The sequence below is a fragment of the Tasmannia lanceolata genome, unplaced genomic scaffold (assembly GCF_043159265.1).
Source record: "Tasmannia lanceolata isolate RefF3 unplaced genomic scaffold, GAP_Taslan_0.1 ptg000008l, whole genome shotgun sequence".
Taxonomy (NCBI): Eukaryota; Viridiplantae; Streptophyta; class Magnoliopsida; order Canellales; family Winteraceae; genus Tasmannia; species Tasmannia lanceolata.
Window position 1 is genome coordinate 28,207,798 of NW_027518685.1, and position 12,859 is coordinate 28,220,656.

The 12,859-nt window shown below is 39.5% G+C and overlaps 1 protein-coding gene across 1 annotated transcript; it reads left to right on the top strand.

Moving 5' to 3' along the window:
• Window positions 1-409: 409 nt before the first annotated feature.
• LOC143885063 (noscapine synthase SDR1-like) lies at window positions 410-9,604 on the top strand. Its single transcript, XM_077389022.1, has 4 exons — window positions 410-597; window positions 2,110-2,637; window positions 9,085-9,277; window positions 9,386-9,604. Exons 1-4 carry the CDS (start codon window positions 477-479, stop codon window positions 9,525-9,527), a joined length of 984 nt encoding a protein of 327 aa, XP_077245137.1. The 5' UTR covers window positions 410-476; the 3' UTR covers window positions 9,528-9,604.
• Window positions 9,605-12,859: the final 3,255 nt, after the last annotated feature.

Consider the following 12,859-nt stretch of genomic DNA (forward strand, 5'->3'; position numbering starts at 1 on the left):
AGACAAAGCCTCTAATTTTATCTCGACTTTCTCTGGTTTATTGTATTTTTATGTTTGGCCCAAGGTGAACCTGAACTAACCTGACCTGATTTCGAATTAGATGGGTTGGTTTAGGGTTGAGAGATTTAGAGACCGGCTGAGTTAGGGTTGGGAATCCTTGGGCTGGGCTGGGCTGGGCTGGGCTTCGTTACCCAACCTGAGTTACACCCTAAACAAGTATATCGTCACCTAAATTGGGTGTTAGAACTTAGAAGTTGGAACCAATCAAAACTAGCCTAGCTACATGCGCTACCAGTCTTTGTAAAGACTGGTAGAGTCCACGCGCCCCCTACCGGTCATTCTTTTGCACATATTTCTAGATTCACATACACGAAAACCCAGTGCATAACCCTGAATGGAGTCGATAAGAGGGGGGACCCTTACACCCATTACTAAGTTATTAGAGAGAGAGAGAGAGAGAGAGAGAGAGAGAGGTCATGGGAGATGAAAAAGGGAAGGTTTGTGTAACGGGGGGAGCGGGGTACCTGGCTTCATGGCTCATTATGAGACTTCTTCAACAGGGCTACTCTGTTAGGGCCACCGTCCGATCAGATCCAAGTACCGTATTAACTCATCTTTTTCATTACATTTATAACACTTCTTTTTTTCTTAGCGTCCCCACTATTTGCATGATTACTAATCTGGGGCCACCAATGGGCCACCATGTGATGATGCAAGCCGTCCATTTGATGGGTCACAACGTAAATAGGTTGTGCCCTCAAAATCATTTCCATAGGATGGCCACAACCCTCCGATCTATAGAGGTTTCCATAATATGAAGTTTCTCTTTAGATCAAAGGGCTGGATCATCCTATGGGAATGAAGTTTTGGGACACAACCTATTTACGATGTGGCCCTTCAAATGGACGGTTTGGATCCCTATGGCGTGGGCCGTACAGTTCATTTTGACAAAACACGGGTGGGGCCTACCTTGCTCAAAGATTTAAACAAATTAATTGTTGGGCCCACCAACCGTTCATGTTGGAGAGAGAGAGAGACCGGTTGGAGTATGTTGTACCCGGGGACAGGGGTGCAGAATGGTGATTAGGAGTTTGGACAGGGGTGCAACTTGGGCTGGGTTGGGCCTAGTTGAGGCCAACCCTAGCCCAATTCGAGATAGCATTCCCTCAACTCTAGTCTTTGAGCAGACCCAACCCGAGTCCCCTAACCCAATTCGAGTTAACATTCCCTCAATTCGAGTTAACATTCCCTCAATTCGAGTTAACATTCCCTCAACTCTAGTTTCTGAACGGACCCAACCCTAGTCTCGGGTCTAGGGTGGTCAACCCTAATCGAATCTGCCTCGAATTCTCCCAACCCTAACCTAACCTCACGCTAACATTCCCTCAAATCAGCTCAGGGTTGGTTTGGGTTAGCCTTGGGTTAAAAAAAAAAAAAAATGACCCTAAGATTTGTAAAACCACAATAAAGTTAAGGAAGGAAGTCAGGTTTGAGTCGGGTCGGGGAGGCCAAAGGCTCAAACCTAACGCAACCCAAAATTGAATCGGCTTGACCTTTCCTAAACCTAAACCCAACCCAACCCAACCCAAGAAATTTACAACGCTATCCAAAACAAAATTGGCTCGAACCCGTTGGATTTGGGTTGAGCACGACATGAGTTGCAGCCCTAAGTTAGGAGCATATTTACAAAAATCTTCACACAAAAAATTCGAATTTTTGACGCCTCCAGATGAACTTAATTCTGAATTGTATGCAAATTTCACATAGTATTTGCTCATTTCGTATTCCCTAATCCACAAATTCAATAGCCTCTCTCTCTCTCTCTCTCGTCTCAACCAATTTCTCCAAACGCATAACCTATTAGAGTTGGAGTCATTCAATCATTTATTCGTCAACACTCTCCTACATGTTCGGCCATTTTTATTTTTTTTTGGGTTGTGGCCGTATACATGGATTTTTAATATGGAGGCTAGTTATTGGGTTTTTGTCGCAAGGCAATTGCTCAGATATCATGTGCAACAACCAATTACACGAGTTGGTGTGATTTAATCATTTATACTTCAATTGATACACACTCTCTCTCATCTTTCTTCTCTTCTCTTGGACCAGAATACAAAGAAGACACAACCCACCTAAAAATCCTTCCCGGCGCATCGGAAAGGCTAGAAATCATGGACGCGGATCTGAGCAAACCAAACAGCTACGACGAAGCAATCAATGGTTGCGTGGGAGTCTTCCATGTCGCTCACCCAATCAATTTCAAACCTGAAAATCCCGATAAAACGGTGATCGAGCCTGCCGTGGAAGGAACCCTAGGAATTCTCCGAGCGTGCCTTAATTCCAAGACGGTGAAACGAGTTGTCTACACATCGTCCGGTAGTGCTGTGGCCTTCAGTGGGAAGAAAGATCTCAAAGTGTTGGACGAGAGTGTGTGGACGGACGTAGATTTTTGTAGAGGCCAAGAAATGCCCATATCCTCTTACTTCATTTCAAAGACTCTCACAGAAAGGGCTGCTCTGGGATTCTCAGAGGAACATGGTTTGGAACTTGTGACGGTGGTTCCTTCTGTTCTGGTGGGGCCATTTCTAATCCCACATTTTCCTAGTTGCTTCTCTATAGCCTTGGCTTTGATTCTAGGTAATTACTCCAAAAGCTTGTTGGTAATTTGTTGTTTCACATGGTATCGGAGCTGTTGCCTCGCGGCAAGTCCCGAGTTCAATATCAAAAAATTGCATGTGTACCCAAAAAAATAAGGGCCACAGGCAAGGCAAGGCAAGGCAAGGCAAGGAGTGCGTTGAAGTACAAATGATTACATAACACCAATGCCTCACGGTAGGTCCTGGGTTCAGAACCCCAACAACTCTTTGATGATAAAATTTCACATGTACAGCCAACCGTAAAAGTACAAATGATTAGATAACACAAACTCTAATGGCTTAAGCTTTTGGTGTAATTGATTGTTTCACATGGGATCGGAGCTTAAGCTTTTGCAGTAAAATTGGTTGTTTCACAGCATTTATGTTCATGAAGAAGGAGAAGTCCAACCGAATGGGTGTTGTCATTCAGAATCAGTCATGGTAATAAATTATGCAGTGTGAGTACCGACGGATACTCAATTTTGTGATTCAAAGTGAAAGTGATAAGGTTGGTCCACCATATACTAAGGCCATGTCTGTTTTGGATTTTAAGAACTGATTGCGAGTCCCAAACTGATTAGTAGACTTAAAATTAAGCATAATTTTGAGTTCAATAATCAGTTGTAGGAGGACTCACAATCTTCTCAAAATCCAAAACAATTAGGGCCCAAGTTGGGTTCCACATTTGATCAAGTTCAGCAAATTGTGGCCTCCATTCTTGCCATAAAATTGTGAAACAACCAATTACTCCAAAAGCTTAAGTTGTTAGTTAGTGTTATTTAATAATCTATACTTCAACGTGCTCCACTCACGTGTGGTCCTTCTTTTGGGTTGGCAATACACATGAATTTTTAATATCAAGTAGTTGTTGGGTTTATAATCCATGACCTGTCGTGAGGCAAGCCTTCTTATACCATGTGAAAGGGAGCTGATATTTACGCCCCTTCTGAGTCTGAGGACACCCGCATTTAAACGCTGTTATGGGCTAGGATGAGCTGTCAGTTAGTAAAAACAGAGTACTTCTAAAATGACGACAATACCCTTCTAACAAACCGCCTATTCCTCTCTCTGACGATCAAAATCTTTCTGTTCTCTGCCCTTACCAAAATCCCCTATTCGATCTCTCTCTCTCTCAAAATCTTTTCTCTTTCTCTCACCTTACCAAAAATCTGGAACCCTTCCATGGCCACCCCTTCCAAAGATCTTATAACAGAGTCACCATTTGCAGCAACAGGTTCTGCACCGGAAAAAGACTCACTTCCCTCTTCATCACAAATTGGCTGCTATGACAGGAGAGATGTAATAAGGAAAATGAGGACATGTGGTTATGAGTTATGACATTGACTATTAAGAGAATCGTTTTTCCTGAGGCCCGTTTAATTGCAGGAATTTTCTAGCAAAGTTTGAAAAAGGGAAAACATTTCTAAAATTTCATAGAAAAAAGACTAGAACGGTTGAACCAGTACCTACTCAATCTTCATTTAGAGAGTGTATGCTTGATGTATCTCAGAGCATTCCAAACAGAGTTATAATGCATGATTGGTATCAGGAGCTTGCACTACTTGAAGTTGTTCGGTTCAGGGTGTTCAATGGGATGAAAGTCTCTAATTGTAATTGAACTTGTCCTAGAGCTGCTCAGATCATCTATCCTAAGAGCAGAATTTTGTGCACAGTGAGTTCGGAATTACTTTCGCCTTGGGAATTGTCTGGATCTAATAAGGTTTTTGCCTCAGTTTATAGAGGAATTTTACTCCAGAAATTCTGTACTTACGGGCACATTCACAATTTCCCCTTTCTCTCCCAACATAACTTCAATTCGGTTACAGCTCACACTTCCAACACCTTAATATTTGTACATTCACAAATTCCCCTCTCTCCCAACATAACGTCAGTTCGGTTACAGCTCACACTTCCAACACCTTAATATTTGTCCACTGGCCAATTTGCGTGGCTAGGCACCCCTTCCATTAGTGCAGAAATCTGCACTTAGGGGCGCATTCACAATTTCACCTTTCTCTCCCTACACAACGTCAATTCAAGGGTTTTAAATCAGATACACAAATAAACATTATCAATAAAGAGTTGAACTTGAGAAATATGTCTCAAGAAGATGGTGATTTGAATCCATCAAGATCCATAAATTTGCACTGATTTGATTCATTTTCAACACATTGCGAGAATTCAAATCCTTAGTTGATGAAAATCTAAATGTAAATCGAAAGGTCTTTCATTAATAATGACCCCATGGGGCGATTTAAATGACAAAATGGACGCATACATTACAAAATCAATGATATATTAGAGAAGCGCCGGAATGAATGAGTGACACTTTGATGGTATAAAACAACAACAAATGCTTCAGATTTGAATGAGTGCCACTTCGATCGTCCAAGATTCCTACAAAATAATTCAAGAAAACACATCAATGTCCTTTTTAAAAAAGAAAGAAAAACTCATTATGAGGTCATGACAAAAGATTCTTACCTTTCACTATTAGCAAATTGTTCTAACTAAAATATGACAAAAATCACCTCTGCAAAAAGTTGGGGGAGGGGTTTATATAAAAAAACTCCATCTGCGGCGAAGAAAATCTTAAATATATCAGCCAATCTAGATTGATAGAAAAGAAAAATCACATTATTAAATTTCATAACTTGACCTTGCAAGCAATATAAGCAACTTACCATTTGCTAATCATCCCCAAATCCGATAGTCTCACTAGGGAAAGTGCTCAATTCTGAAATGCCAATTTCAGTTTCAACACCAATTGGAATGGGCATAGAAAAATAAGTTGTTGAGACGGTACCTACGGTTTGTCGTGGACATGTACGGCTGTTATGGCCAACGCCTTTGCATATACTACATCTTCTTGTTGCTTCCACAATCTCGAATGATGAAGGGTCTCGTCTTGTGCTGCTGATTGTCTTTCGACTCTTTGACGTTGGTGGACGTCCTCTCGGGTTTTGAACATTAGGTTCATGAAGCATTGGGGTAGAACTGTTCACTACCTGAGAAAGTTGATTTAAAACAATCTCTTGTTGAGAGGAGGGCCATTTTCGGTATTTATCTTGCAAGTTCCCAATTATCTTTTCCATTTGTTCTTCTCGACTATTTTTAACACAATTCATATCATCGATTGCTTGATCATCTATTCGCCATTGTGAGTGAACATCACTTGGAAACAATACCTTACGTTCATCCAACAAATATCTAATCTTGTGTGCACAAGGAAGCCCCATGGTAGCAGTAAAGTGATTCTTGCATGTGGCCAAAGTTGAACAAGTTGTAGCCAACTCAAATTGTTGGAAAAGCTTATCCAATGCAAAAATAGATACATGATTAATGAGCTCACGAAAAAATGCCATATGCAACTTATAAGGAACTTTAATCTTTTCCGCTGAAAGCTGTGTTTTGATTTCTTGAAACTGGTTTTCAATAGCTAGACATAGTTTCCTTTTAACCAAATAAAAGTCACTGGTTGAAAGTTGCAAGTATTTTTTAAGTTGGGAATGCGCACCTTCTACCCTTGAAGTAACACGGTTCCCAAAGTGAAGATGCTTCTCTGTCCATGCCTTTACAAAACATTCTTTATAAGGAAGCCAAGTGTCGGAAATGTAGTTGATAGCAATCACCTTCTCTTTAAACTTATCTCTAAATTCTTTCCAAGCTTCAACATATGCATCTTCGGTTGGAGAGTTTATCAAAGTACTCCAACCAGATAAAAATTTCTCCCAATTGTCTCCATCTTCAAAATGACGTTTACATTTCGATAAAATATTTTTATCAATATGCCATACACACAAAAGATTAATAGCTCTTGGAAATACAACATGTATAGCTTTCATCAAGGCCAATTCCCTGTCTGTTACAAATACTATTTGTTGAGAAACACCACCCAACATATCATGAAGCATTTTCAAAGCCCATACATAATCTTCTGTTTCCTCTTTCGATAGAAATGCAAAGCATGAATAAAATGAAGAACCAAAGCTTGTCATTCCAACGACATCAAATAATGGCATCTTGTATTTATTGGTCTTATAGGTACAATCCATCAAAAAAACATTAGAGTATCTCTTGCTCAATATTATCGATTGTGGGTGAGCGAAAAATAAATGTGTCAAACGACCTTCTTCATCATTTTTAAGATTATATAAGAAACCATCATTAGCAAGTTCGTCTACTAAGGCTTGGCTAGGGGTACGACCTGCTAGTATCTCTTTACGAACCTTCGCAATACAATTGTAGACATCTCTTGATATTGATAAAAATTGTGGATTACTTTGCTTAAGAGAAGAAAGTATTTGACGTGGTTGTATACCTGCAATAGTCATTTCCTTAATTCGCAAAATCTCTTCTTTTGAAAGCCGACGACTGGAGGGATGACCTGAGATATCTTCTGAAGCTTTATGGTTGTGCTCCAAGTTTTTTATATTGAGTATCCATGAACCATTGTATATCCTTCTACCATCAATTCTAAACGGACAATTTATCAAGCGTGAGCAAGTGTCTTTCTGACGAAGATTATCCGGAATCTTACGAGTATTCCTGTAAACACCTCCTCTATCACATCCAATGATAACTTTCTTGTTCTTTTCCGATTTCTTAATGCTTATAATATACCCTTGGGATTTTGCAAAATTGGCCACATGCTCAAGAAGCTCTTCTCGATTTGCAAACTCCATCTTTAGAGGTAGAAGCATTTCCATATTCTTAGGGCATTCTTCTTGGCTTTGAATGTCCATCGTAAGTAGGAAAAATATAACTGATATAAACTCAAAAAATGTTAGCGAGTTATATTAAAAATGAAAAGCAGATAAAAAACCACAACAATTTAACACTTTTTTTTTTAAGGGAAATGATTTCAGCGCTCCAATGTTTTGATAAACATGCGCTCTACATATTTGTCGTGTAGTATTTTAAGGGCTTTAAGAGCTTTTTGAGAATCATAATATTCCTTTGACAGCCTGCTAAATACCACACGACAAAAGTTGGAGCGCATGTTTATCAAAACATTGGAGCGTAGAAATAATTTCCCTTTTATAATTCATAATCACTATTTGCACATTAAGCCGGGACCAAATAATATAATGGAAGAAAATCAGAAACGAAATAAACAACCTAATTTGATTTATCATATTACAATCGGATATAGTTAATTCTCACAACTAAAATCATCAACTCATTTCCAATCTAGTAACTTGATGTTAATAATGAAATTCACAACCATAAATAACTAAAGCCCAATGCCCACTCTAGTCTTAACAAAGAAAAGCAAAAAAATTAACACATGTAGCCATTAACAACTAAACCCAATATCTAATCAAACAAGAAGAAAATATAATCCCTCTCGAGCATTTCACCGAGCACTTGAAAAGTAAATCTAATAGCCCAAAATGGAAAACCCTATTTTCATAGACATGAGATATTTTCATGGTCATATATATATATATATATATATATATATATATATATATATATATATATGAGGAAAAGGATTGTACGCTCGACCGTACCTAAAGTTAGGTACGGTAGAGTGCCAAATCACATGGGTCCCCCATTTTGGTGGGCATCTAAACCATTCATTTGCAAGGCCTCATCATAGATAGGGTGCATACCAAAAATCAGCACCATTGAATCATCCTAACCCCTCCAAAACTGGAGGCCAAAATGGGCAGATTTGTGGACAAACACTGTCTGTCCATTTTGGCCTCCACAAATGGATGGGTTAGGATGATCTTATGGAGCTGATTTTTGGTATGCACCCTATCTATGATGGGGCCTTGCAAATGAATGGTTTAGATGCTCACCAAAAATGTGGGACCCATGTGATTTGGCACTCTACCGTACCTAACTTTAGGTACGGTCGAGCGTACAATCTTATTCCTCTATATATATATATATATATATATATATATGGGGAGAGAGAGAGAGAGAGAGAGAGAGAGAGAGAGAGAGAGAGAGAGAGAGAGATAACTGTGAATCTGTGATGGCAAGCTCTTCTTTTGATTTGAGCTTAGAGACGGAGAGAGCACGAAGGTCTCGATTTTGGTCGTGCCAGAGAGAGAGGAAATGAGGTTTCCTGATTTTGGTAAGGTGAGAGAAAGAGAAAAGATTTTGAGAGGGAGAGAGATCGAATAGGGGATTTTGGTAAGGGCAGAGAACAGAAAGATTTTGATCGTGAGGAATAGGCGGTTTGTTGGAAGGGTATTGTCGTCATTTTAGAAGTACTCTTATTTTACTAACTGACAGCTCATCCTAGCCCATAACGGCGTTTAAATGCGGGTGTCCTCAGACTTATAAGGGGCGTAAATATCAGCTCCCCATGTGAAAACAACCAATTACTCCAACAAAAATGACTATATAAACTAGCATTTGATTGTGCATTTACCTAATGAGAAACAGATTAGGATTGCCATGTTCATCTCCATATTTTCTAATGAATCAGGCGATCGGGAGCAGTGCAAGGTCTCGAGACAGATGCAATTCGTACACATTGATGATGTTGCGTCTGCGCACATATTCTTATTTGAGTGCCCAGAAGCAAAGGGGAGATACCTTTGTTCTTCTAATGACACTACTATTCATACCCTGGCTAAGTTCTTAAGCAACAGGTTTCCAGAGTTCAAAATCCCAACAGAGTTCGTTCTACTCTTTTTTTTTACTTCTTTTTTGTTCACTCAAGCTAGATTTGTTTTTTCTCAAGTGGCCTATTGAACTGATGAGGTTTTTTGTTTTTTTTTTGACAGTATATTGAGTGAGATGGAAGAGGAAGAACCCATTCACATGTCTTCCAAGAAATTGCTGGGGTTGGGATTTAAGTACAAATATGGTCTGGAAGAGATGTTTGATGGAGCAATTGAGTGTTGTAAACAAAAGGGTTTCCTTTAGTCATCTTTCTCCTTTCATTTTTCTTTTATGCTTTCTTCGTGCTTGGCAATTTTATCAGAATTTCTCGCTTGCTCTCCTTTCTGTTTCTTCGTGCGATCATTTTAGAAAACCAATTGGACAATTAAATGGGGGGTTTCCTTCCAAGATAATTCTATCCCACCGTTCTTCTTATTGACTGCTAATTCGGCTACTCTTTGAGTCTATGCAGTGCAACCTGTGTGTTGTTGGAATTTTTATCAGAATTTTTTTTTTAATTAATTTTTTTTTCTCGTATTCCATTTAAGGCAGAATCGGAATAGGAATCAGAATTTGATGTTGATTCCAATTCATGGTCCCCGCAATCCAATCACAACCTTTATCCCAAAATTTCTCAAAAATTTAGATGAAGACTAAAACAGGATCATATAAAAAGAGGAATGATAGAATGAAGGGCGCCAATGACAAATCAGCTACAAAGACGCTCCTATTGGTTGGATTCAGCAAAGCGCCTTTATGATAGTGCAGAAAAATATGAAAACAGTTTTGCCATGAATGCGCTTATCGGAAACTAACCAACAGGATCGCCCTTTAGCTTACTTTTGCAAGGGCACCCTTCATTCTACCATTCCTAATAGAGGAAATATTGGTGATTTGGTCTTTATTGGGTTTTTGTGTTTTTTGTGCATGTATCATGATAGAGGATGTTGTGCCTTTTTGACCTTTTTTGTTATCAGCCCGCGATAATAAGGAAACAATATATGGTCATCTACATGGGTCTGTAGGATCAATCAAACCTAACCTCACTGTATGCCCGTCATTCGAAAACTACTCGTCTTTCTTTTTCACGTATTTTGGATTCGCATACACGAAAACTCGGTGGATAACCTTGAATATGATGTCTATAAAATGAGGGAACCGTTCCTAAGCCATCAGAGAGAGAGAGAGAGAGAGAGAGAGAGAGAGAGAGAGAGAGAGAGAGATGGTAGGTCAAAAAGGGAAGGTTTGTGTAACGAGGGTAAGGATGGCAATCCAACCGAAACCGAACTGAAACCGACCCAAAAATTTGGTTTCGGTTTGGTTAAACCAAGCCGATTCAAATTTCGGCTCGGTATAACCAAACCGATTTAAATTTCAAACCGAACCGAAACTGAACTGTTGCCCCCGATTTCCAATGATTATGAGTAAGGGGTGGTGAAATTGGCCGAACCAAACCGATTCAAATTTCGGTTTGGTTCTACCAAACCGATTCGAATTTCCGTTTGGGGTCAAACTGAACCGAAACCGAACCATTGCCACCCATAAACGAGGGGAGCAGGAATGGGCGGAGCCACAAATTTACACTGGGGGCGGACTAATTTACACTCTGCTGCATTGGTCATTGGTCATTGGTGGGGGGTGAGGGGGGGGGGGGGGGGGGGGAGGCACTAAACTAGCTATGCATGCACGTACATACATGAATATAAGAGGGATTTTGCATGTCATTGGGGGCGCCATGGCCCCCCTCAAGCTATATGTGCCTCCGCCTATGATGGCTTCATGGTTGATAATGAGACGACTTCAACAGGGCTACTCTGTTAGGGCTACCGTCCGATCAGATCCAAGTACAGTATAACTCGACTTTTCCATTACATATTTAAAACTGATACATTGATATTCGCACACTTTTTTTCTTTTTATTTTTCTTAGAGACCCCGCTATTTGCATGATTAAGTGATCGGGGGCACTGATGGCCACTGTAAGGTGCTTGTTGGGTTGACGCAGAATGGTGGTTAGAATGGTCAACCCTAACCCAACCTGCCTCTAAATCGCTCAACCTTTAACTAACCTGTTGACTAACCCATATTTTTCCAAATCGGGTTGGGTTGTGTCAGATTGGGTTCGGGTTTGCCTTGGGTAAAAGCATAAAAAATACAAAAGTTTACATAATCCCATTGTTTTAAATTTCGGTTTCGTATACGTTTCGGCCCTCACCAAAACCGAAATTTCGGCCGAAATTCTGAAATCTCGGCCAAAATCCGATAATGAAAAGAAGTAATATTTATTAGTTTCGAAATTTCGGCCAAAATTACGGAAATTTCAGTAATTTCGGCCAAAATTATGGTATAATAATTGATTTTTTTTAAATAAAATTTTTCGAAATTTCATTCCAAAATTCCGAAATTTGGATTTTCGGCCAAATTTCGGTTTCGGACCAAGAAATTTAAAACCATGCATAATCCTGAGATCTTGAACCGAACAAATCTCCACATGCCACATGGCATGTGTGAGTAGTTTTGCCATTTTAGGGAAGAAAAAGCTAAAAAATAAGGAGCAAGACTGTTGTGGCTATTTGTTCAGTTCCACCCTTGGTCCCCTACTTGGTTACCATATCATTATTCTTTTGCAAACGGCGATAAATTTAGAGGATGAAGGTCATGTTTGGGTCGGGTGGCCTAAAGCCTTAACCCTGACCCAATCCGAACAAAAAATCTGCTTGGGTTTGTGTTGAGCCCGAAACAAGTTGCACCCCTAGGCTAGGAGCAGATTTACAAAAAGTCTGTACAGAATAATTAAAGATTTCTTGAATTTTTTTTTTCCTTGAGATAAATGCAATTCCAAAACATACACTATTCTATTATTCTCTCTCTCTCACACACACACAAACAAATATATATGGTATTTTCATGTGATAGGGCTGCAATTGCAAATGTTCCAAATGCAAGGCTATGTTTCAATATTTGGCTTTTGATTCTCTCAAATTAGGAGAAAAAGCCAAGTAAAGAATGTGAATCTATTTTCCTTTCTTTCTTCTTTCATATAACTTCTTTCATATAACTTCATCAAGGTCGGTCAATATTATAACAGCCTCTTAACACGTTTACAGATGATGAATATATTAAAAAACCGCCGCTAATTTAATTAATTATTTTATATACGGATACAGGTAAAACCGTCGCCATATATAATTTATTTTTTTAAATGAGAAACGATATATTTTCCACCTTTTCTTCCCAGGCCACCCTCTTGTGGTGTAAAAGGAGTAGTCATAAATGCACTAGGTTGTGCATTTGATGGGCCGGAGGAGTTTATCTAGCTCTTCTTTGATGTGCTTCTGCCGTTCAGGGGTGAAGTTCCGCTTTTTCTATTTTATTGGCTTGAAGGTCAGGTCAACGCTGAGTTTGTGGACGGATATTTCCGTAGGAATTCCTGGCATATCAGAGGCAGACCAGGCAAACACATCCGCGTTAGCTCTTAAGAAATTGACTAATTCAGTCCGGGAGTTACCTGAGAGGAGGGAGGCGATCTATATTATGCGCTCTTCATCCCCGTTGAAGAGCGGGACCAGAGTAAACTCTTCTATTGTTTCGTTTCTG

Coding starts and splice junctions, on each gene's coding strand:
- LOC143885063 (XM_077389022.1), top strand. CDS start 477: ATGGGAGATGAAAAAGGGAAGGTTTGTGTAACGGGGGGAGCGGGGTAC. Junction 598..2,109: donor CACCGTCCGATCAGATCCAA/GTACCGTATTAA, acceptor CTCTTGGACCAG/AATACAAAGAAGACACAACC. Junction 9,278..9,385: donor GAGTTCAAAATCCCAACAGA/GTTCGTTCTACT, acceptor TTTTTTTGACAG/TATATTGAGTGAGATGGAAG.